General features: G+C 42.6%; 1 protein-coding gene and 1 long non-coding RNA gene across 5 annotated transcripts in view; one reads left to right on the top strand and one right to left on the bottom strand.

The window, feature by feature from the left end:
• Nucleotides 1-25177, top strand: part of SMYD3 (SET and MYND domain containing 3) — a 557874-nt gene that overhangs the window by 422060 nt on the left and 110637 nt on the right. For all 4 annotated transcript variants that reach the window (XM_032466566.1, XM_006188107.2, XM_014562147.2 and 1 more), the window contains 3 exons: nucleotides 3762-3829; nucleotides 5402-5504; nucleotides 12444-12554. In XM_032466566.1, the coding sequence (XP_032322457.1) occupies nucleotides 3762-3829; nucleotides 5402-5504; nucleotides 12444-12554 (282 nt within the window). The remainder of the gene's footprint in view (nucleotides 1-3761; nucleotides 3830-5401; nucleotides 5505-12443; nucleotides 12555-25177) is intronic.
• LOC116659259 lies at nucleotides 1013-23931 on the bottom strand. Its single transcript, XR_004314501.1, has 3 exons — nucleotides 23858-23931; nucleotides 14825-14979; nucleotides 1013-1140 (listed from the first exon to the last, which is right to left on the bottom strand). It is a non-coding gene; the product is annotated as an uncharacterized LOC116659259 (long non-coding RNA).

The following is a 25177-nucleotide window of genomic DNA, read 5'->3' as shown; positions in this document are numbered from 1 at the left end:
ATTATAAAACAACTAAAATATATGTTTTAATTTCGTGTCATGGGAAATATTCTTAAATACTCAAGCTTAGGTTTTAGAAAAAAAATCTTTTAACCTAATTGCTTTTTTATTGAAATAATTTCACTAATATGCTTTTCTAAATGCGTTTTTGTGTAGTCATTCATTAATTGTTTAATCTGTTTAATTTTTCTAAGAAAATGGTATATACAAAGATACTTTGAAAAGTGTTTAAACTTTTACTTCTTGGCTTTATTTATATTCTTTTATTTCTTGGTATCAAGAGCAGTTCCTTTCAAATTTTTAGTTGAGCACATATGGACATCTTATCTACCTCTTCTTTTGTTTAAAAAGGATAAAACCTGAGGGCTAACTCACATCCACCATTGTTATCAGTTATATATATCAAAAGTACTTCCTGTAACATTTTCTTAATTCAGATATTGCTGAGTGAAACCAATATTTTTAATAAAAGTGGAAGTAAGCCAGAGGGTAAACTTTTTATTTGGTAGCTCAGTAACACTATCACATCACACCTCTCAAAAGAATACAAATGAGGAATTTGTCAAGAATTTGTTAAAGAAAATGTTAAAACAATCCTACTTACAGTGTGGAGTGGGGCAGAATGAGGGATGGTGACTGACTGATCATAATGAAAATAGGAAAAGGGAAAGAAGGGAGGAAAGTGAAGAATAAAAGGAAAAAATGCAAGAGAAGTGAAAGAGCAGAAGGACTATCGCTGATCCATTGATTCATTCATTTTTGCCAATATTTATTTTGTGCCAATGTATCAGGCCCTGGCATTTTAAGCAGAGACTCAAACAAGTCTTTGTGCTCTTCTGATGGATAATACTGTCTCCCTCATCCAATGGACTCACAGAAAAGAGGATGAGACAAGAGATGAGCTAGAATGGAGAGAAAGAAAGGGCAAAAAGATGTGAGCAGAGGCATATGAAGATTGGTTGCCCAAGGACAAGCAAGATGGAAGATTAACTTTACTCACTCCTTTTCCTGGCCCAGAACTATGTCCATCTCCACTCTTCCATACCCGAAGGACACCTATGATGTGTTTCTGGTGTCTTCTCTGACTCTGTTTGGATAATCACTCTCTGGGGATGCTGAGGACCACACACATGCAGCCATCTACTTGGGGGAGAGGGGAACGTGTGTTAGTATGTGCATGTGCTAGGTGTTGTGCTAGGCACAGGAATACAATGGTGAATGAAACTCTATCACTGCCCTCTGAGTATTTTACAGTCTGTTGTGAATAGTGTGAAGTAAATGGGTAAATGATCCAATGTGATAAATGCTGCTAAAGAGATAAGTGAATGTCGGCGAAGTCTAGGGATCAGGAGGCCTTTACTGGAGAAGATAGCCAAGGTGGTATTTCCCCTTGTTAGCATTTCCTTTCTAAAAATTCCATCAGCATGCCTATTTTGGAAAAACCTTCAATTTGCTTTTTCAGAAAAAAATTTTAAATTTTGACTTGACTCAAAAGTTAGTAAATTAGATCTGTTTGACCTCGTTTTTCATTGGTGAGTTAATTGCTTCAGGTAAAGTCCTGATTACCCTTTTAAAAGATGTATTATAATTCATATCCCCCCCCCCCCCGCCAAAACATTTATACCCATTTAAAAATGTTTAAAGTTTCAAAAAGAAAACACAGGATCCTTTGTCTTGTGTTTTTACCATCCATTTTATGCATAAATATGTATAGGCAATACACTGTTCCAGCTTAATATAAAACAGATGCCCCTAAAGCAATTTAACTAGGATGTGTTTAAAATATGTGTATGTACACCAGTTTATTTCCTGATTTGAAACTGCAGTTTCTTCAGACTTTTAGGGGAAAAATGCCAAATCATGATAGGTTGCACTACACTCCATCTAAGAGCTCTTTGGATCCATGGAAGGGGCTCAGAGGACTGAGTGCTTTTTTGTGCTTTATGTTCTTTGATGTAAACCTGATTTAGAGAAATTCCTTTTCACTGCTTTTTTCTTCACAGAAACTTTATCACAACAAGGCAGATCCATATGTAGTCACTGGTTCATCTCAAGTCTGCAGTGGCCTCATCTGTTTTCTTCTTAATGGGCTTTGTTCTGTTTTGTCCAAAGTTTATATCTCCAGCCCTAACTGCTCCCCTGAACTCTAATTGCTCATTCTTAGTCTTGGCTTGATGACTAATAAGCCACCTCAAGTTTGCCGTAACTGCAGCAGAACCGTTGGGCTTCCTCCCAATCCCCTGCAACCAGACCTGTTCCTTTCCTCACATATATGGCAACTATAATCTTGTTCAGGCCCAAACCTCGAGCATTATCCTTAACTCTTTTCATTCCCCACAAGCAGTCCATCAGTACCACCCGCTTCTCCCCACTTGTACTGCTACCAACCTCCAGGCCACTAGCATCTCTTCTCTGGGCTATGACCTTGGTCTCCTAACTGTGTCTTCTACTTCCACCCTTGTTTTTCTGTAGCCCATTCTCTACACAACATCCAGAGTGATCCTTTCAAAACAGAAACCAGATCCATTAATTCCTTGGCTCAGAATCAACATAGTGGTTTTCTGTCTCATTCAGAAGAAAATCCAAACATGGCTGTAAGTCCCTACGTGATCTAGTGACCTCTCTCATGTCATATTTTACACCTCTTCTTATGTACTCTGCTTTGGCCCCTCCTAACATTTTTGCTGTTACTCTGTACCCAAGAACATTCTACCTCAGGGCCTTTGCACTTGCTCTGACAGGAACCTTTATCACCTAGATAGGTGCATGTTCATTTCCACAGTTCCTTCAGGTCTCTGCTTAAATATCCTGAAGAACTTTCTTGAGCACTTTTTTCCTGCCCTTTTACTTTATTTCTTCACATGGGACATTTATTCACATGTGACATTTTTCTATTGTGTTTTTAATCTGTCTTCCCCACTGGAACTTAAGCTCCATGAAGGCAGGGATTTTAGATTTTTTTTTCTTCACTGTTCCGTCTTCAGCACCTGCCTGATGCAGTGATGTGTAGGTTTTTTGATTCTAAGTCCACTGCTCTTTCCATGGTTCTGTGTGGCCTTCCATAGGTTTTAGTTTCCCTGAATGTAGTGATTATATCGTTTATTTCTTTTGCCCCATCCCCGTATAGGGTATAGGACCCTTCTGTATACTCAGTGAGGGGTTCACATGCCTAGTAAATGCTGTGGCCTGGCTGAGTTACATCCTGTGCTGGTTGTGGTCTCTCATCAGCTTGGATCACAGATTCACTCAGGTTGTACTTCATTCTTTGTAGGAATAAAAGACAAGCTGCTGTTACTCATTAGATACCCAGTGGCATTTGGAAACTGTAGGCAGCTTGTTTGAGTGAAAAATCCAACATGGTGAGAGTCAAGTTTTCAATAAATAGATGTTTTGTATTCTGAATTTTGAACATTTCATGTATCTTCATAACTTGGTGGGGAGAGGATTATACTGTGCTGGTTTAAGCCTGGGTGTTGTTTGTGTGTGTGTGTGTGTTTTTTTAACAGGATGTTGATATTTTGTGTGTGTGTGTGTTTTTAACAGGATGTTGATATTTCTGCATTGAACTACCTGAAGTTCTTAAGGAAAGTGTGTCCCACATGTGTTCTTTTGCAAATAGAAGAGCATCCGTGTTTGGTTTGGGTCTTTACAGAGCAATGACTAGGAGGCTCCTACATTTCATTTTGAAAATTTTTGCTCTCTTGCCTGTGAAGTTTCTTAGGTGACTGGTGATCCTGACTGTCTCCCCTTTGTTTTTACAGGTGATCTGCAACTCTTTCACCATCTGTAACGCAGAGATGCAGGAAGTTGGTGTTGGCCTGTATCCTAGGTATGGTGGAGGGTATTTCGTTTACTGGAAGAAACAACTTTAAGTCCCACCCCGCTCCTCAACCTTTTAAAAGTAGTTAGAAAGGCTATTGCAGGCTGCTGGTCCAAGAGCCAAGCTTGAAACCTAATGATAAATTACAAGAAGATGGAAAATGTGAAGTTTAAAGAAAACAGTTCTGTAACTCCACATTATATGCTGTGGTATTAACAAAGAGGCAGAACTCAGACCTAAATTCTTGTTGTCCAGAACACTGGGGTAAAAAGTTGGGGATTGTGGGTACTAATAAACCATCAGGCTGAGATTTGGTCATGCCCCAACCCATGCCCTGATCTGATTCCCCAACCTTGTGGGCTGAAGCATGTGATTATTTCAACAGACTTGCTATGCTGCACCAGTTGGGTGCATTTTGTCTCTTGGCTTAGCAGAGTCTGAGCCCCAGTGCTCCAGGAGGCAAGGAAACTTTAGGTTTGGGCCTTTTGAGGTGCCCTCTCTGGCTGTCACTGAGCTACTGGACTGTCTTTCCACGAGCACTCCAGGGCCACTCCCGATTTCATCTTGTTTTCATGCCGTTTAGGTCTGAATACAAATAGGGCCTTTCTTATTAACTGGGAATCTGAGAATTCAGCTTCTTTTCTTATTTCTCACATGTGATAAACTGCAGGTCTGTTGGTATTGGTCCTCAAAAAGCAGTAACAGGGAATGGTTCAGAGCATAGGCTCTGAGTTCCGACCCCCTGGTTCAAATTCAATCACCACTTTCTAGTTATGTGTCCTTGGGCAAGTCATTTAACTTCCAAGTGTCAGTTTCTCCGTCTGTAAGTGATCCTCATCAGATTATTGTGATGAATAAATTTGATAAACTTGCCCAAGTGCTAAGAAATTGCCTTCTACATAGCAAATGCTCACTTAATGGTTATTCTAATTATTATCAAATATAGTGGCAGCCTAAATTCATACCCTTCCTGGATGGTAAAAAATGCACCTCCAAGGTGATAAAAATGACTGGGCCAGGACCCAGATGCGTGAGGATCTAGTTACGTGATAACCTCAGCTTTCTATTGAAGAGGAGACACTCTTAATTATTCTTCAGAGTAGCTGTGAGTATTCTGGTAAAGGTGGCAGTTCCTCCAAAGGAGCCCCACGAACGAGCTCCTGCATGGGAAGCTCAGTAAGTGATTATTGCCACATCCCGTCATCTCAGAAATTATTTCTTTTCTTTACAAGTCAGTTTTATCCCATCTTCATGTTGGATCACCTTATTGGCTGGTATCTAATGAGACAACTACCTCCCCATAGCCATCCCCCAAAAGGACTCAGAAAATGTTTTTATTAACAAACTTCCCTAATTAGCCTCCGTCTTGGGGAGCATTTCACTTCATATGAAGTGGGCCGGTGACACTTCTGTGAAAGCCCCCCCAGCCCCGAGCACTCAATCCCTGATACACGGTCCAGCCCTCCTGTCCCCCCACCCCTAAGCTGAAGTGTTTTTGTCCATTATATTCATTAAATTTAGATGTTTGACTCTCTCGACTGAGCCATGATGGTCTCCTTCTTTGTTTTCTTTTTCTTCCAGTATGTCTTTGCTCAATCACAGCTGTGACCCCAACTGTTCGATTGTGTTCAACGGGCCGCACCTCTTACTGCGTGCAGTCCGAGACATTGAGGCAGGAGAGGAGGTAAGGAACCCGTGTTGCCCGCTGCCTGGCCTCCTTTTCCATCAAAGACAGACCCATCCCTAAAACCAGTTGTGCTGGAGGAGGCAGCTTTTCATTGTCCTTCTGCCGAGGAGAAGATACATAGCCCCTCTACCCAGCGACTGATTTACCCGTCATTACTTCTCTCAGATTACAGACCACTAACTTTCTTCTTTGAATCACCATTGTTCTGGACGACAACAGTTCTGCTGGATGTGTGTGGGAGAGGAGGATGTAAGTTCTGTGCCTGTGACAGTTCTGCAGCCTCTGACATCTCTGCCTGTGGGCATCCTGCCGTGGGCAGGGAGGGCAGCCCCGCTTGTGAATGAGATCCCAAAGGTTTACTGACTCCCAAAGCCACTAGTTGCATTTGGAAGTGACTCGTTTTTACCTTCACGTTGAAAAAGCAAACAAGTTGACTCTTTGAGGTTGTCGTTGGTCCTTTACAAACCCTCAACCTCTCTGGGTACCTGTCCAAGCAAAGATGTAAAGGGATTAGCAGACAGGAAGTATGACCCCCAGCAGTGAATTGGCCTCAGTCTTTCCAGTTCTGTGGCTGCCCACGGTCTTGCAAGGCAGCTGCGGATGGGCTGCTTCGGGGCTACTGAACCAGAGCCTGATGGGGTTTGCACAGTTACTACCCTGAATTCTGGGCTATAGATATTTATGCTTTTCAGAACCCAGTTTCCTTCTACCTTCCAATTTACTAAAGTGGATATTTATTGCAAGGAAAACAGATGATCATAAGATTTTATTGCGTTTATGCAGCACTCGGCCAATAAAATCTAAACTCAGAGGTACCATATTTTATATAGACAGGGATTTGGCTTTGATAAAACTCCCTCCAAACTGATTTTCAACTGAATAAGCTGTCTCTGATATAGCCACTTACTGAATTTCCAGTTTTTAGGACCCATGTAGTAGGTACACTGGGATATCTGTCAACAAGGTGCAGAACTGAGATTTTTTTTCCTTGAGCCATATGTGATTTCAAGGCAGGTAAGAAGGGGACCACCATCCATTTTCATCAACATTAGTTTGGGAGCTGAGGGACAGCTGCCTTCTGATAATGATAGTGGTGGTGGTGTTTTACTAAATTAAAAAAAAAACAGGTAAGCAAACAGAAAAACTATTAGAAACAGCTGAAATTTTCAGAAACAACAAATTTCTTTATATCTTGTTTTCTCGGCTTGGCTGCCAATTATTCTCCTCAGTTGGTTTTCATTTAGTTGAAAAAACACTGTCAAAAGATGTTTATTTCATGTCCTTCTCTTTCCATCTCTGGAGTAACAAGCAAATCCTTCCTCTTGCCTGACACAGAGTTCAGCTCAGGCTCAGCACAGGGCCCTGCAGACCCAGATATCTTTCCCTGCGGCTTTCCAGAGCAGCTTCTCAACCAAGAGAGGATTCTCCCCATAAGTCCTTTTTATACCAGCTTGTTCGGAAAATACAAATTTTTCCCTACCATTATCCATGCCGTGGTGCATGACGTTGTCTCTGCTCAGTTGCCCTCCCTCTGTCTGCCCACCATTTCCACCTGACTTAATATTACACACCCGTCAAGGCCCTCTCCAACATCATCTCTTCTATAGAGATTTTCCTGATTTTCCAAATTAAAGGACACTCTTTTCCTCTGCAGTCTCTCTTACGGTGGTTGTTAACATTTCTTGGGTATTTATGCTGGCTCTGTTGGTGACTTCTCCATTCAGCTCCAAGCTCCATGATGACAGGCAATTGTATCTTATTGTGTCTCCCTTTAGTACCTGGCACTTGGCCTCACAGCCCAGAAGGCATTCTAGAACTCATTGCTGGACCAACTTTCTGTTCCATACTGTGAAGACCAGCAGTGTCTCACTGAGGGCACTGGTGGCATCCAGATGGAACCGCTGTGCATTGTGGAGGGCTGGTTGCATTACTGAAGAAGCCTGGTGTCTAGTCCCTGCCCAGTTAGTGCTTGTAGCCACCTCAGCACATAAAACACATCCTGCACACTTAAAACCTGCCCCTTGCGGTAGAGGTAGGAGAGACGGGGAACCATGAGAAAGGACATTTCGAGGTTAATTACAAGGGGCAGTTCCTTTTAATTGTGCAAATATTTGCTTTTGTGAAATTGGATAAAGTTAGAGATTTTGTAATAGTAGCATCAATTTTGCATTTTGGCTTTAGGACTCCTCAGGGCAGCCCCAATTCTAAAATGTGCTACTGGGGACAGTAGTAGCAAAATGTAGTCTCCATGAGGGAGGCCTGGGTAACACCTTCATATAGAAGGTCCTCAGTCTGTGTTTGTTGAATGAATGAGTGAGGCTTTCTAAAGACAAAACCAAAGGTGGGAGAGAATCATAGAGCCACTTTGAAACTGCTGCCAATCCGCAGGTGTGTCCCATGGGCCCCGGGAAGAAAGTAACATGAAAGCCAGCACACTGCCAGTTGGTGATGGGAACATTTCAAGCCTCAGACAAGGAGAACTAGAAAGCTGCACAGGGTTCCACCATAACCAGAAATTTCTTACCCTTTGTTTCTCTCCACATAAAACCATCCTTTGGACCTTTTGGACCATTTCCCTTCAAGCCAGCGCCGTTTTATACACTTTGCTATTTAAGAATTCTCAGTGTGATGTTGAGTTGTTGGGGCTGTTTCATGTGTGTGTGTTGGGGTGTGGGACGGTGTTGGGTTGGTTGGTCTTGGGTTTTTGTCTTCTCACCCAGCGCCTCCTACCGAGATGTGTGTATTACAGTTTTAAGTCTTGGCTCACATGCTGGAATGCTGATGACTGCCTCTTCAGGGTTGTATTAAGCTATGCAACACATTTTCTCATCTGACAGTCTTCTAGGACATGGATCAGGGAAGAAAGCTGGACAGTCCAGCCCACCCTTATGGGACTTCCTGGTTAGAAGAAGCTGCGGCTGTTACAAATAATGCCGTTGGCTGCCAGTGTTCTCTGGAGCCATAGCAATTGAGAGAAATGTGATTTGCATAAATGGACCATATCCATATCCCTACTATAAGTTTTCATCTGAAGTATTTTGGGGTCAGAAAACCCCAGGCATCTTTCTTCTGGGCATCTTTACTTACTTGCTAAGTCACTTAACAAGTTCACTGTGTGCTTACTGGTATCATGGGCTGGGATGGGCATCAGGAGTACAAAGATGAGTAAGACCCAGCCTTGGCTTCAGGAGTCCAAGGTGTAAGTGAGGAAATTGACACAGAACAGTAATAGAATCTGAAAAGTAAAAAAGTGTTAATGAGCACAGGGCTTTACAGAAGTTCAGAGCTGGGGTGCCCAGGTGGTGGTAAGGAGCGGAGATGGGGGAGTGGTTAAGGAGGACTTCCAGAGAGGTGACTCCTAGACTCTTAAAGGATCCATCAAGTTAAAGTTGGCTAAGACAGGGAGGCATTCAAGACAAAGACAAGGGGACCAGAGACAGAATGTGGACTTCAAGTAGCAGAAGGAAGTTCACATTAATAGACTGAAGAATTCACGTATGACCAGCAGATGAGGAAATGTGCAGGGACCAGACCAGGCAACCCATGGGGGCCTTATTAAGGGTCTCAGTTCATCTGAAGGTAACGTGACAGCACTTAGTGTATAGGATGCGCTGAGTAAATATTTGATGGAAATGGCAGATCATTGAAGAGTTTAAGCAAAGGAGCTGCATGATCACATTTTCTGTGTGTAGGCAAGGTTGGGAGAATGAGGGTCAGGAGGCTGCATAATCCAGGCAGGAGGTGACAATGGCAGTGTGGAGTCGGGGGGAGACAAGGGGGGGCTTGTGATGGGGATCTGAAGGATATTTTTAGAAGCTAGTATTTAAAAGTTGACTGGCTACAAGGGTGTGACAAAGAGAAGAGACATGGGTAACACTCAGGTTTGATTTTAAAGAGAAGGGAGAATTTTTTTTAGTCTTTTTTCAATTCAGAGCAGTACTAGAAAAATTTATAATTGCGACAATATAATTTGAGAAATGAAAACAAAGTCCAATTTTAATTTGATCTTACTCTCCACTCAGATGTACATAATGAAAAGATGGACTTCATGAAAAAGGGGTTCATTTGCTTTGAAATTTTTGTAAGCAACAAATTCAGTAGCCAGCAGATCTTTCATGATATTGCTCTCATGCTGGAAATAAATTACTGCATTTTTCTGTGAGAGCTGCACTAAAATGGCAGAGCAGTGGTCAGTAGCATTAATATTTTAATGCGATTTTGTTCTGTGCCATTAAGGCATCCACTGATCGATGGCATAGTTTCATGTACACGTTCCCACTAAATGAGCCCGACAGTTAGCCAGCGAATTCCCCATTAAAACTGGTGAGTCGATGAGTCTTTAATAAAGGTTTTTATCTTTGGCCGATAAAATGGTTTAGCTGTCATTACTAGTTAGTAATCTGGCTATGTTTTTTTTTCCCCATGAAATATGAATAAAAATGTTCCTACCGGTAAGACCTTTAGTTTTGATACAGTGTATTTTGCATACTTCAGTGGTGTGAAAGAGGCAGCTGTGTTATTGTAAGAAGAGTGTCAGGCTTGAATTGGTAGATGGAGATGCATATCCCTGACTGGTTTTCACTGTCTCATGCTGTCTCGCTAGGTGAGTGCCAGCACAGAGTAGAGGTTCAGTAAGGTCGGCGGACATTTCTACAGGGCGGGTACTCTTGTCTCTGTGTGGAGCTGCGTGTTATAACTGCCGAACATGTGAAGGCTCTGTAGAGGGCCTGCCAGCCGGAGGAGGCTGTGGCTTCCGTCACCCCAGTGATGGCCACGGTGGGTTTGACCTCCTCTCCAACCAACCACTTTAGTGATGCCCTCTTGACGTCGTGTTTTCTGTCAGAGGATGGCCTTCTCTGCCCCACCATGCTGTTGAACAAGTAAGATCATGCTTTGTAGACACGAGAGGCTTTCTTTTAAATTTGAGAAAACTACATGGAGGTTTTTGCTCTAGGGAGTTTTTGTCATCTCCCCCCGTGGCAAATCCTGCCTTCTTCCTCGCCTCTAGTATCCCCTCCTTCCCCCACTGCATACATCCCCCCTAATTACTTTCCACATGTAAGAGCAAATAAAGAAGTCATTTATACAGCATGACACCAGCGGATAGGTCACAGCAAAAGAAAAACTAGAGGAGGGTGAGGAATTAGTAGCTCTTGGGCGGGGTGGGAGCCTGGTTGTTATTTTTAAATAGGGTGTAAGGTTAGACCTCAGTGAGAAAGTGAGATTTGATTGAAACTCAAAGGAGATGAAGGTGGTCACATGGTAGATCTGGGGGGAGGACAGAGAGAGCAGCCAGCACACAGGCTTTGGGATGGGAGTGGGTGTGAGACCAGGTCGAGGCCAGACTGGCTGGAGCAGTGAGGAGGGGAGAGGAATGAGTTCAGAGGAGACGGGGCTGGATGGTGTGAAGCCAGTGCTTCCCCCACTACCTGTGATGAAGGAGCAGGTTATTTATTTTTTTTCCCTCATCCATTGCAGGCTAATCGTCTTGTAAGATTTTAATGAAAACGAATTACTAGAAAAATGAATTTTAAAATAAACATAAAATAAAAGCCCAATGTTTTATTATTAGAGTCACATAAAATGTCTCTTCCCGGATTGCTGTAAACTTTTCTAAATGGTAACTTTGTGTTTCTTTACTCATCTTAACCCCTACGGCAGAACCATACTGTTGAGTTGCAAGGGTGAGATTCCAGTGTAAGGACTTGGCCCTTGTGCTAAGCAAAAGGGGGGGCCGTTGGAACATTTCACACAGAGGAATGATCTGATCCGACTGACATTTCAGTGACTGGCTCTGGCTAGAGGATAGGGTTCAGGGAGCCCCAAAGAAGCAGGGAGACCAGATGTGAGATTTGCATTTTACAAGCCAGAGATGATGGTGGCTCAGACCAGGAAGGAATGGGAGGGTAGCACTGGAAGAGGTAGAACGTGATTGGTTCTGGGTGTGTTTTTATGGTTGAGCCCATGGAGTCAATTGAATGGAATTGTGAAAGGAAGAGAAGTCAGGGGTGACCCCAAGGTTTCGACTTGCATGATACAAAAGCTGAATTACTGTCAGCTGAGACTGGGAAGGTTCCAGCTGTGAGGGAAAGGTCGGGGAATCAGGAGCTCCATTTTGTGTATTTTGAATTAGATTTTCAGTACATAGATCTAGTCAACTGAGAAATGTTTAAACATCATAATGTTACCTAAAGACCTATGTCTTAAAGTGGGATCTTAGGGCCAGAGAGAAACATGAAAAGTCCCTGAAGTGTGACCTCTCACCTTTGACCTTTTACCTCTCAAGGCAGGGCAAAGTTACTAGACTTGAAAGGGTCCAGGGAAGTCCATTTAAGAGCCTCCATCGGTGATGACATTCTGACATTGAATTCTCCCCATTTGGAAATTCTTCCACTTTTTTTTTTTTTTAACCCTCACAAGTAAGAGAACTGTCTCCTAATTTTAAAGACTCCAAATCTGCTTGACCCTAAATTCCATGAGGCAGCTATAGCGTTGATTAGGATTTAAGGGTAATCTGGCTACGTAATCTGCCACCCATTTGATTGCTAGGAATAATTTGGCTTTTCTGATTGTCTGTGGTTACAGGATTTATTATCAAAATTTAATTATACCATCCATATAACAGTTCCGGATATTTTGCTATTTAGTGAATAAAGGGTAAGGTGCAAAGGTGTATAGAGTTACTGAGCCCAATTCTTTAAAATAAATATATGATACACGCGTGCTCGCCACAAAACAAAGACTGGAAGGTCATGCGCTGAAAATCTTACGTATGATTATTTGGGTGGAGAGACTCTAAGTAGTATCTGCTCTCTTACACTTTCTGGTGTGTGATAAGAAGATGTTTTACTGTAGCAGTTAGCAATTATAGCCTTTTGTTCAAGAAAATGAGCACAGCGGCCTTGTGACCCCGTTCCTTTCTCTGGCTCCGCGCAGCTCACCATCTGCTACCTGGATATGCTGATGACCAGCGAGGAGCGCCGGAAGCAGCTGAGGGACCAGTACTGCTTTGAATGTGACTGCTTCCGATGTCAGACCCAGGACAAGGTACGTTGTACAGAACCAGCTCGGAACACCTCCCAGGCAGTATCCCCATGATTTTTCACAGAACTCTGCTTTTATTTCATTAATCCAAAAGCAAATGACCCTCAGTGCATAGCAGGAAACAAAACTAAATAAAATAATACATTGTGCTGCATCTATTTTATTTCCTGAACCTCTTATCACCCACCAAGCAACAAGAAGTCTAATCTCAGGTAAGGATCCATGGAGCTTAGAGTCCAGAGGGAATGTAAGTGTGAAACATGTAATTAAAAGGATGCTTGAAGTCCAGAGGGCTATTAGAGCATACAGCAAGAGGGTTAAGTTCTGTTAGGATTGGTAACAACTAGTTCTCAGTAATAAAATACCAAGTTTTATCTAGTTTTTTACTTAAGAATTTCTTCTGTGAGCTTTTCTGCTGCAGTACTTTATCAGTTGGAGATCAGTTATCTAGCAACTTTTATTCTCTTAGAAAGGAAGAAGAGCCAAAATAAATGCCATAAAGATAATGAATGATCTTTTCTTGTATTACTCATACACTTCCCTCACACTGAACCTATTTACTTTTAGTCTGCACATAATCGGGTTATCTAATGAAATCTTAACTCTTGTAGAGTGTTTTACATCTCTTGGCATTCTTTTATAATCATTATCTCATTTGAACTTAATACTTATAAATTAGGAAACAGAACTCAGAAAGGTTCAGAGATAGCCCTTTGGGATAGGATGGAGGGAAAAATGGCAGAACCAAGTCTCAAACACAGATCTTTTGATAGATCTAGCGCTCGTTCCACTGTCCCACATCTACCTGTGACTTCTGGCGCCAGCATCAACGGAGGGGGTAGTTGCTTCCGCTGCATGAGAAGGGACCATGAGCTCATTCAAAAGATGGAGGAGTCCATGAACATGATTGGCTTTTCATGAAAAATGACTTTTAGAAATAGGTGGATTGAACAGGAAAAGTTGGATCCACCACTAATGGCTTCCCAAGATTCCATCCACTCTAGTGTTCAGTTTGTCATTCGCAAGCATGCCAGGAACCACAGGGGATCCCCTGGGATTCCTCCCCAGATTATAACCTGGAATGGCAGGGAGCAAGCCAGCTACCCACCAGTGTCCTTGGTTGGGAATGGGAAGGCTTTTGAATTTAGTGCCTCTTATGTGCCATCTATGTGGTAGACCCTCAATTTTTTTAAGTGATTTTTTTATTAAAATTAGGATCATGTTCACTTTTGGCTTATTGTTATAATTGAATCTGGGCTAAAATAGTATATTGGGAAAGGGTTTGGCTGCAAATAACAGGTAACCTAAGTAAAACTGGCTTTTGTGGGTGAGGTCTGTTTTCCTCAAGAACTCTAGAGAAGCAGTCCAAGAGAGTCTCTGGGAGCAGCTACTCATAGGTCTCAGTACAGACCCAGAATCCTCTGTCTTCCTCCCTAGCCATCCCCAATGTATGCTTTTGTCTTCATGGTCCCAGGATGGCTGCTGCCCCTAGCCCCCAGTCAGTGCATCCAAGCTCTCGACAGGAAAAAGAAGGAGTAATAACAGGCAGAGAACAAGGGGAAACCCTCCTAGGGATTTCCACCTGTATCTTTTGGTTCAGAACATGTCACATGATTACCTTAGGTATAAAAGAGATGAGGAAATGGAATTTTAGCTTTTCAGCCTTTATACTAGAAGAAGACAAGGGAGATGAAGATTGTAAGTAGCTTTTTGATAGCTGATCTACCTTGTCTATCATATCCATTAAGACCATTTTCTTTATTCCTTTGAGCTCAGAGTTTCTTTGAGATAATGATAGGATTGTCCAGAGAGAGAGAGCCAACAAGTTGTGTGTGTGTGTGTGTAGAGAGACAGACATACTGAGGTGTATTTTAGGGATTTGGCTCATGTGATGGTAGAGGCTAACAAGTCTAAAGATCTGCACTAAGCAGGTGGAAGATGCAGCAGAGCGGATGGTGTGAGTTCCAGTGTATCCCCCAAAGATCATAACATTTAAAATTAGTTTAGTCAAAATTAAATTTACTTCAGTTCCTAGATTTGAAGTTTTGAAGCTGATGTTTCTGCTTTTCTTGGAATGTAGAAAATTCATCTCAACAGGTTTCTGGATCAAGCACTATTTATTATGTGCCTACATCTGCATGTTACTGGACTTGTATGGTATCATGTTTCCGGAAGGCAAGAGGCCTTTTAATAGCAGGTGTAATTTGCATGTGTGGAGTTAGTTGTCATTTGTAATCAGCAGCAACTTAATTTCTGGAAGAAATAAAACTTACCTCCTAAATAAGGTTTTGGAATGATTTGGCTTCTAACCCGTGCTTGTGCAGGTCAAATCCAAGGCAATAGAAGCAGGGCAGACCAAATGGAACTGGTTGTTTCCATAAGCTTGTGAATAGTACGGAGCATGCTTCATTGGATGTCACATGCTTTACTGTTAAAAAAGAAAAAAAAAAAAACCTATAGTTACTTTCCATGTCCCACTGAGACTGAATGGACAGCATCCTTATCAAGCATCCTCAGTGATTTAAGTAGCTGATTTTTATAATATTCCTCTGTATGACTGATTGACATCATTTCAAATTATAGCTTAATAAAAGTAAGAAAGGTGAGAATTTATGTAATCTATGTTCTTAGGTCTCTGATGACTTACTTCATTCCAAGAATAAAACTTAGACTATCTAGAGGAAAGCAAAGACTGCGTATCCTTCGTAATCCTGTAGTCTTTTAAGTTAAAAAAATTTTTTTATTAAAGCTATACCTGGGTATAGTGTGAAAAGTCAAAGTCCTGGGCCCCAGTTGAAAACATGAGTACATGTTCGCTCTGTGCTCCTGCACGAGTCCTGCCCGAGTCCTGCCCCCACCACCTGGAGGTAACCCCTTTCAGCCTCTGGCATTTATCCCACGTTTCTAAAAGAAAAAGCTCCTTTAAATCACATCCTAAAGATGTTTTTCCTGTTGGGTTGGTCTCATGTCTATTTTTTTTATTTCCAAACTTTCAAATTTGCTTTTCTTCCCCCCATATGTCCCCATTGAGGTTTTATTTCTACCTATTTCTGTTTCATAGTTTCTTACTCACTTCCCGTGCTTGCTGCTCTGTTATTTATCTGTCAGAGCATCCTGATCAGACTTCATTTACGTCTCGGTTGGTCGGTGCTATAGTTGCGATGGTTGTTTATTTTACTGGAGTGAAATCCTGTTCTGATTGTTGATTTTTTTTTTATTGTTGGTGGTTAGCTTCCTTAGCTTTGCGTTTCACTTAGTGTTCTGGAATTTTGTAGGGCAGGCCCATTTTTAGTGGAAAAATTTTTTATTTTGTTCCTTTGTCTCCTTCTCTGCTCAGCCACTCTATCTGATAGCTCTGCACTTGCCTCCCTTGAGCTCCCCAGGCCCCAGCGCAGAATGTGGACTTAGTGGCGCTGCGAACTGTCAGACCACAGTGATGTCGGGGCTGTTGCAGACGTGGTTACTTAGGAGATCTGTACCTGAAGAGACTCTGTGTCTTCTAGCCTTTCCAGGAGCAATATTTCCTATAAATGTTTTGTCCAAGGAAACAAGTCATCAATCTGTATTTTCAGCCTCTTTTTATAAACAGTGGAGCCTCACCTCATCCCTGGGTTTCAACTCCACTCACCTTTCTTATGTGAAGCATTTTAATCTCTTTTCACCGTTGGAACTCAGCTGTCTGTGACTACCTTCCAGACCTGAGGCCTGGCCTCAGTTTTGCTGACTGCTCTGCACTCCTGTTCTATTATGGGTCCCGAGAGATGTTTCTCCTGTTTTTGAATTAGTAAAGCTATTTGTGGTTACTCTTTTTCTCCTTTACTTATCATGACTGTGGGTTTGGAGCAGAGGAGAGCACCTCTAAGTCTGCACTTACAGCATCTCGTTGGAAGTCTGCCCTTCACTTTTCAAGTACACAGCTAAGAATTCAAGTCTTTGGCGGCGAAGGAAAATGTGAGGATAAACGATGATCTAATTCTCCTGAGGGCTTCCAGCCACGTGTGCACTTTTACCCGGTACCAGCCTGTCTGCGGAGCCGGGGATCTGTGTCTCTTTTACGACTGGGCCTCCTATGGAGGGAGAGTTGAGCAGAGTCATTCTGGAAATGTATCTGTTTCAAAAACAGTTTCATAAATGATGCTGTTGGAGAAAACGCCCTAAGAAGCTTCTCATTTCTTGATGCTACAGTTCTGAGTCCACTTGCTCTTATTCTTTTCTGTAGAAGTAAAGCAGTGGTAGTAATTGTCTTTGGTAATCATTTCCATTTCTTTTCAGAGACTCTTTTGTAGCACGGGATCACCTTTCTTGGGTCCCTCTGAGGCCCTGCACAGCACCTGTGGGTTAGGGAGCCCCGAAGTAGCCCGGCGCCTCATAGAGACACAACTAGTGCTGGTGCCAGGCAAGAACAGCCCACATCCCACACGTGCTGCGCCTTAACTGGGCTGTCACCATACACTGTGGGACCTGGGACAGGAGGCAGGAATGACCCAAAGGAAGGCATGGTGATTGTCTGAAGGAGGAGTAAAAGAGTGTTAGAGTTGAAGCTGTATTCAAAAGAAATGAGAGTTTTCTGCCCAAGAAAAAGTTTTCATGGTAACTTGAGTCTATTTGAAATATGAACAATTAACTCAAAGACCATTAGAAAACCAAGATTTTTTTTTCTGCTGCCTTCCTCTATTTTGCTAAATTAATTGTAAGCAGAAATGCCTCGTGGTGGGGTGATGAGCCCAACCAGCTCTGAATTGTTTCATATTTCAAGTTTTAACAACCTAAGCAGAATGTATTTCCTGTTTCTAAAGTTTTCATCATAACCGAATTACATTGTCTTCAGGAAGATTTGGCAGAGAATTAAAGGAGAGAGAAAAAGAGAGACAGAAAGGAGGAAGAGAGAATGTGTGTGTGTGTGTGTGTGTGTGTGTGTGTGTGTGTGTGTGTGTGTGTGTTGAGTTTTTAAGTAGTCAAACCTAACATTACTGTGTGATACCTGTCTTGCTTCTCCAAACAACCAGAAGAAAGGGTTTCCCAGGGGTGGATGCAGTGCTGTCATTAACAGTAAAGTGAGAAAAGGGTTTATTGACTTCACACCAACACAGTCCCGTCTGCAGTGTTACTGTGAATGACTGGGTGAGGTTTCTGGGCACAGTGGGCTGTAAAGTCGGTGGGAAAATAAACAGTGGAGCTGCTATATTCGCCCTGGAGTGTGCTGTTCCCACATTACGGGGTGTAGTGCTTCAACACTGCCTTCTCCACAGGCTGCTTCACGTGGCTCTGGTCTGTCCGAAAGCCCACCCCAGGGGTCAGAAGAGGGTAAACACTTGATTTCGTCAGTTTTGCTTTTGTTTTTGTTTTTAATCATTCCAGTAGATGTGTAGTGATATTTTGCATTCTGGTTTTAATTTGCATTTCCTTAATGACTGATGATTTTTTTTCATGTGCTTACTTGCCATTTGTATATCTTACTTGGTGATATATTTGTTCAGATCTTTTGCCTATTTTAAAATTTGGTGTTTTCTTCTTACTAAGTTTTGAGAGTTCTTTATTCTGTATGCAAGTCTTTTATCAGATATGTGTTTCAGAAATACTTTTCTCAGTCTGTGGCTTGTCTTTTCACTCTCCTGACAGAGTGTTTTGAAGAGCAGAGTTTTGTATTTTGGTGTAGTCAAATTTTCATTACTTTTCTTGAACAGATCAGTCTTTTGCTGCCATATCTAAGAAATGTCGGCCTGATCCAACAGAATAAAGATTTTGTCTATTAGAAATTTTATGGTTTTAGGTTTTACATTTAGGTATTTGATCCATTTTTGAGTTAATTTTTATATGGTACAAGATTTATTCTTTTGCACATTATTCTAGTATCCTTTATCTTATTTCAGGCAGTAGGATATTATAGAAAGAATGCAGAATTAGATACAAGGGTTGTTGGGTTCTGGTCCTGGAGCATCTACTGGTAACACTGGTGACATTAGCCAGAGAGGTCAAGTTCGAATGGCTGGTAACAGGGCAGCTGACTACGTGCTTTGAAGGCAAGTAGTTCTGGGGTCTGCTGCCTGCTAACCATTTGACTTTGGTGGGTTTGTGTACGTTAGTCTTAGTTTTTTCTTTTGTAAGAGGAGAGTAATCCATATCTGGCAAAGCTGCTCTGAGGGTTCAGTTATATAATGTAAATCTAGCTTGGGAGATGGTAGTTCTTCAGTAACGGTAGCCATTATGGTTACTGAACGATCTGGGGAAATAGCCTAGATGGAAAGTTCCAGGAATTACAGCATCCTCATTTCCCATCATGTGCTGCTCAGATTCCCTGAATTGCTCACATAATCTTCTTGATAGCTTTTAAAGTCTTCCTGCTCCAACTTTTAGTAATCTCTGCTTCCTTCCCCTTTTTGGTCTGAGTGCTTCCTGTGGGGTTCCAGTGGTCCCTGTGTTGGGGTGGCTGGTGCTTTGCCCACTTGTATTCTCCCCAGCCTGGGCTCTCCCTCCTGAGAAGGCAGCTGACCTGTGTCCACACTGGGGTCTCTCACTGCCCTGCATCACAGGTTGCCCTGTTCACTCCTACAGTTCCTGGCATGGCTCACAGTGAGAGGGTGTGGACAGGCTGTAAGTAGGGGTGCAGAGTGCATTAGGGAGGGGTTTTCAGACTGAATAAGAAGACAGCAAAGACAGCATGAGCGGCCCTGCACAGAGCAACCTGCACATCCTCTCTCCCCTCCCCACCAGGCCCCTGGACAAAGTTGACGTCATCCTGGGCCCTCTTTCCTCACTCTCTCTCCCAAATGAGGTGATGCCTCTTTCAGGGTTTACCGTATGGGAATTGTACTCCCTTTCTGAGTGCGACCACACTGGGAATCTTTTGCCCACAATAAAGCAGCAATAACGAAACACTATGGGAGTAGAGACCAGACAAGGCTTCCCTCGGCATTTATTCCTTCCTGCAGTACAGGGGTGAGCCCTGAGAATAGGCCTCTTCAGTGGTCACAGTAGCTTCAGGGCCCCAAGGTGTCTGGAGACCAGCTCCTTCTGCGGTAGAGCGGGCAGCAGAGGGCTGTGCCTAAAACCTCTAGCTGACTCCACGGTGGCAAAGGGAAGGATGTCCCAGAAGTCAGGAGTGGGAAGACGGGGCATTCTAATACCTTCAGTTATCTTACTCTGGGTAGAACTTAAGAGGATATGGTGCCATCCAAAAATAACTTACTTGCTTTACTTGCAAAGTACATTTCCCCTCTTACCTATTTGCTGGGCTCAACAGTGAACCTGAAAGGCTGACATTTTTGGTCCATAGTACCTGCCCAGAGCCCTTCAAATATGACATTCTTGACTTCACAAAACCTTGGAATCCTACAAGTCTCTGTCACACAGACTACCACTAACATCTCCCTGTTGGAATGTGGGAAGAAGCAAACTAAATAGTGAGTCTCATGATAACTATTTGGGGCTCGCTGTTGGCTGAGTGAGTCATAGACAGGCCCCCGCAGTGACACTGCCTCCTCGGAGGGATGAAGCTGGGGAACTGGTGCCCATGGTGAGCTCCAGGAGATGAGCGGCTCTGTGCAGCATGCGGCTCTATGAACTGGGGATGGAGGGCTACTGACTGTGGTTCCACTTTCTTAGTCCCTTCCTCTGAAAAGTGGCTATTGGGCTCCAGGTAAACATGGAAGATTCAGCACATGCATTTCTCTACATTCTCTCCCCTAAACGTGCTGAAATGATGGTCAGATTGGGCTCTTCCTATGCATCGCTGAGTGTATACCGTCAGAGCCTAAAAGGTGGACCCAGGAAAGCATACTTTTTGCTTAGATCCATAAACACATATCACAGAGGCTAAGTGGTACATCAGAAGGAGTCAATTAAATATGAATAGCTGGAAAAAGCATTAGGCTTCTGGTTCAATACTTTCTTTTTACAGAGACGAAAAATACCTTGTACAATGAATGACGTTGGAGAATAAAGACCAGAAAATCCAAGTATCCTAATTCTGGGGTGATGCGCTTTTGATGAGAGGCGCTGTGAGGACTGACCTGGGTGTGGGGGCAAAGGTCAAAGATAAAAGCAAAAACATAACTTGATCTAGAAGTTTCCCTTTGACTATTTTTCTTGAAAGATTACTTCCATTTGTTCATTTCTCATTTTCAAGTGCTTAACATAGTATCTTTATCCAGTTTCTCAAGTCCTTTGGATAATAGAACTATGGAAATAAAAGCTAAAAATGTGTATATTTTAGATTGGCTTCACCACTGGATAATTTAGCATATTTTAATTATGATGTCTTCCCATGACCATGAACTAACAGTCACTAGTGCTTCCACTGCCCAGCCAGGAGGATGAGACTCGGTCAATCTTGTAAGAAGAGACTAAACCATTAGCTACTGTGGAGTCCGAGGAGCCCAGACACACCCCCGACAAGGACTGTGGTTCCAGCAGGTCTCTTCTGTTCCCAGCCTGAGCATTAACCCTCAGGAAGTCGGGCTTCTGCTACCACCTAGGACTTGAGTGGACCTAAGTCTCCTTTTTTGCTTACCACTCATCCACAGTTACCATTCACCTCCAGTCTTTAGCAAACCTGCTTGAATATATACTTCTCTCCCTCCATTTTTCCCCCCTTTTCTTCCTTCAAGTATTTAGTGACTGTGGGAAGCCTAAGATGAACAGCTCTCTCCTTCCTGCAGGTGGCTTGTATTCCAGTGTGGAGACAGACACCAGGCACACTGTTCAGTTCAGTGTGGCAGTTAATTTAATGGAAGCCTGTTTTCAGTGCAGTGGGAACAGAGGAGAAAAAAAAATCAGGTCAGTTAGGGAAGACTTCACAAAGGAGGAGACAGTGACGTGAGAAATAAAGGGTATGTAGGAGTTTTCAGCGAGATAGGTGGGTGAGGGGCAGAGAGGGTTTGCCTGGGGACACACCCTGTGAAATGTCCCGGAGGTCTGAGGGTGTAGTGTATCAGGCAACTGCATATGGTTCAGTATTCCTGGAGGATAAAGGCCAGTGAGGGTGGTGACTAGGGCGAGGGGAGAGGTGATGCCAGTCAGAGAGTTGAGATTTTCCTCATGGAGGGATGGGAAGACATTGAAAAAAGCAAGGGTTGGCTTTTTAAGCACAGCTGCCAGAAAAATAAAATGATGTCTATAGAAACAAAAAGTCAGCAACTGTTCCACAAGGAAGGAGGATCATAAGCCCTAAAAGCAGGTGAGGAAATGAACGTGGTTCTCACTCTACTACACCCAGAAGAGGGGCTTTTGAGAGCTGCTTTTGCATGTCTGTGATGGCAGCCTTCTCCCTCCTCCACCAAGAATGAGATACTGTTGGGTCTAGTTAGTACCATGGGATATGGCAAATGGTTTGTTTCAAATGCTCATCCACTCACAGGGCTGTTTCTGGGTGCTTCCGTTAAAGACTGAAATGGTTACCAGTTGCACTGAGTATTAACTGTGATGGTCTCTGAACTAACTGTCCTTGTTGGTAATTAGGATGTTGTATTGCTTCAGATGCAGACATCAGCATATCTGCTGTTTTCTTTGAACCCTTATTGCTAAGTCATTTTCAGACCCTGAGAACTCTAAAAAGTAAAAAAACGTGAGCTTTCTCTGCCTCTTGTTTTGATATGCAAATTGGAATTTTGGAATTATTAAAGCATTGATAATGCTTTCCTGCCTATGAAATTAAAATTTGAAAGCTTCAGCTAAAGGCCCATAAAAAACAGTTGTCTCCACATTTGTCATTAAATCCCTTCATGCAATAAATTTGCGTATCCTTAATTTAGAATCATCTGGCTTTTTTTGGAATTTAGTTCATCTTGGCCCTTTATTTTTCAGTGCCTTCTTATGCTAATTTCTTTATTTATTGTGCCTCTTAAAATGAAACACATAAAGTAGCAGCCAATTAATAAATTATGTTTTCTACAAATGAAATAAAAACACATTAATTATTTCTAAACAATCAGGCTGCATTCAACATGGGAGAGTTCCACAGTGGGAAATGCATGCAGGCTCAGAAGATGAGAGAAATTCCCTCAGTTTGACATCATATCAGTGAATATCTACTTTCTCCAATTGCTTCTTGTTACGAAGAAGGTCAGTTAAAGTCATTGTAAAAATTATGAGTACTCACCTGCTTAGTTTCATAGCACTGCCTTTCAGCTCAACCTGAGCAGTTTTTCCTGGAGCTACAGTTCACTCTGTCCAGCAGCCCCACAACTGAAAAAGGGACACAGAGAACCTCCCACGTGCTCAGAGAAGCACCACAGAAAAATAAGCCTCTGAAGGAAAGATGAGGGAACAGGACTCTTCAGCCTGCAAGAGGCAGCGGTGGGGTGGGGGCTACATGCAGGCAGGGTGACCTGCAGTTTTTAGTCTTGGGGAAATAGACTTAAACTGCAGGTATTTGGATTAAATGTACTGACCTTCTGAACTTTTTTTTTTAAAGACATGGTTGTCGTGGGGTCCGGCAGGCCAGTGCGCAGGCAGTAAAAGAATTTACCAGAGACGAAGGAGGAGAATAGTGAAGGAGTTTATTAAGTGCACTGCTGTAGACAACAGTGGGCCACCCAGAGAGAGGCGTCCGGGTGAGTCCCGAGGGTTGGCTGCTGAGGTCTTTTATTGGGGAGAGTTATATCAGGCACCGAGGGGTCACAGGGTGTGTGATCGGCTTGTGTACAAGTCTCTGCTTGGTTGTAGGTGAGATAGGAGGTTTAGGGTCTGTGAAGGGTAGTGTGATTTATGACTCTGATAAGGTGGGGTCTGAGATATTGTGAGATTAGGCATTGCCTAGGGGTATTGGTTTGTTAGGGCAAACACACCCAGTAAAGATTGCACTTCATCTTTGGAGGGATCGCAGGCAGACATCTGAGAGCCCAGGAATGGGGCTGTTGGACTTCGAAGGACACAAGTTGGCCTCAGCTTGGTAGCCTTTCCTCCTTGGGGATATTCCAAGAAGAAAGTCTTTCCCATCTGTCTGAACACTTGACTTGAATCCCCAGGAAGCCTCCCTGGCCTCAAGTTTGGGAATCCTTTGACTTGGATAGGTCCCTGGATGAGATAGGTATTGGGGGATTTTAAAAAATCACACATTCTATCACTAAAAAAGATTTTTACCCTATAAAATTAGAATTTTTTTTTAAATCACCCACTCTGGGTTTGTGCCATTGTCACCTCTCTCCATTGGTTCACATGACACATGATCAACAAGCATTTGCTGAGTGCCTGCTGTGTACTCAAAGGCCTAAGAGAAGACCCTATTAACTGCTCCTGGAAGGCAAGCCAGAAATAGGCAAAAATGAGAAAAAGGGTTAAGCCTATTAGGTTTGTGCCTAAATTCTTACCGTATTGGTCCCATCTGCGTGTCGTGATATCCTCTTGGTTTCCATGAATAAAGGCGCTGAGTGGTCAGAAAGAAGTCCTCCTCGCTGGTCCTTTAGCATCAGCCCCTTAAAAATAAACAAACTAATAAACAGTATATAAAGTTTACTTCTGGACTTCAGTCCTGATACATATATATATATATGTATATTTTCATTTTAGTTCTGTTTTTTAGGCAAGATAGAGTGGCCAAGAAGTGAGAGAGGGAGTCTAAAAATAAAAAAAAAAGGTGGTAGACCACTTTGTTCTTTACCCCAAAGTAAGTGGAAAAGTGGCAAAATTATTAGAGTGTCTTGAGTTTCAGACTTTACTTTGGGTGGTTTCAGGGCTTGAGCAAGACATCCCTGTCAAGTTTATTTGGAGAGCACCCCTCAGTCTTAGTGCTGGGAGCCTGCTTTAGTTGTTATCTGGATTTTTCTGAGGTCATCTAATACCACTCTACAGTGTGGAAAAAAATTAACTATTTCTATAATGCTGTTGGATTAGGATCTAGTTACCACCGGGGCACTCAGTGAAGAGCAGAAGGATTTTTAATATTAATGGCAGAGCTTCAGGAGATTGTTTATACCCTTTCTGCATTTGTCATTTCAGACCATAAAGAATGAAAAGACAGGTTTAAATGTAAAATCACTAATATTGTCAATTACGGGCAATTCCTGGAAATGAGTCTCGGTTTCTTTCTGTAACAATCACAGTGCTGCTGTATTAGCAATTAGAGGAGCCCGGCCTACCCTTTCTGTAAAGCGTAGACTCTTGGAAACAGTTTCCGTGCGTAAGTCCCTCTATTGACGGAGCTTTGCATGCTACCATAAGCTCATCCCGATAATTTGTACCCAGGAAAATTACCACTGCTGCCATCCAGCCTTTCAATTAAGTGTGCTTTGCTGTGAGAAGTATCATTTAGATTTTTATTAATTTAAACATTGTGTGTCAACAGAAGGTAGATCATGATTAACTGGTAGAGTGCGGTGTCTCACAGAAGACATACGTGTCATAGAAAAGTAATTAACTTCCTCATTCTATTGCCCAACAGATGTGTGACTGAATGAGAACTGGGGCCCAAGGGGACCCTAGCCCATGTATTTAGTTAGTTATTTTAAGTCATTAAGCTGTTGACTCAGAGACCCGGTTACATGTTTCCCAATACTGTGTTCTCTTTTCTCATGGCTCCATTTCCCCTCACCCCACCCCAACCTATGCCTAAAAGTAGGTTTAGAGCCGTCACCCAAAATTAGCCATTCATTTTTGGCTAATTGTAGTAACTCCAAGCTATGGATGGGCTC

This window comes from Camelus ferus, chromosome 23 (assembly GCF_009834535.1).
Source record: "Camelus ferus isolate YT-003-E chromosome 23, BCGSAC_Cfer_1.0, whole genome shotgun sequence".
Taxonomy (NCBI): Eukaryota; Metazoa; Chordata; class Mammalia; order Artiodactyla; family Camelidae; genus Camelus; species Camelus ferus.
The sequence above is the reverse complement of the archived record's forward strand: the minus strand, read 5'-3'. Positions and strand labels throughout refer to the sequence as shown.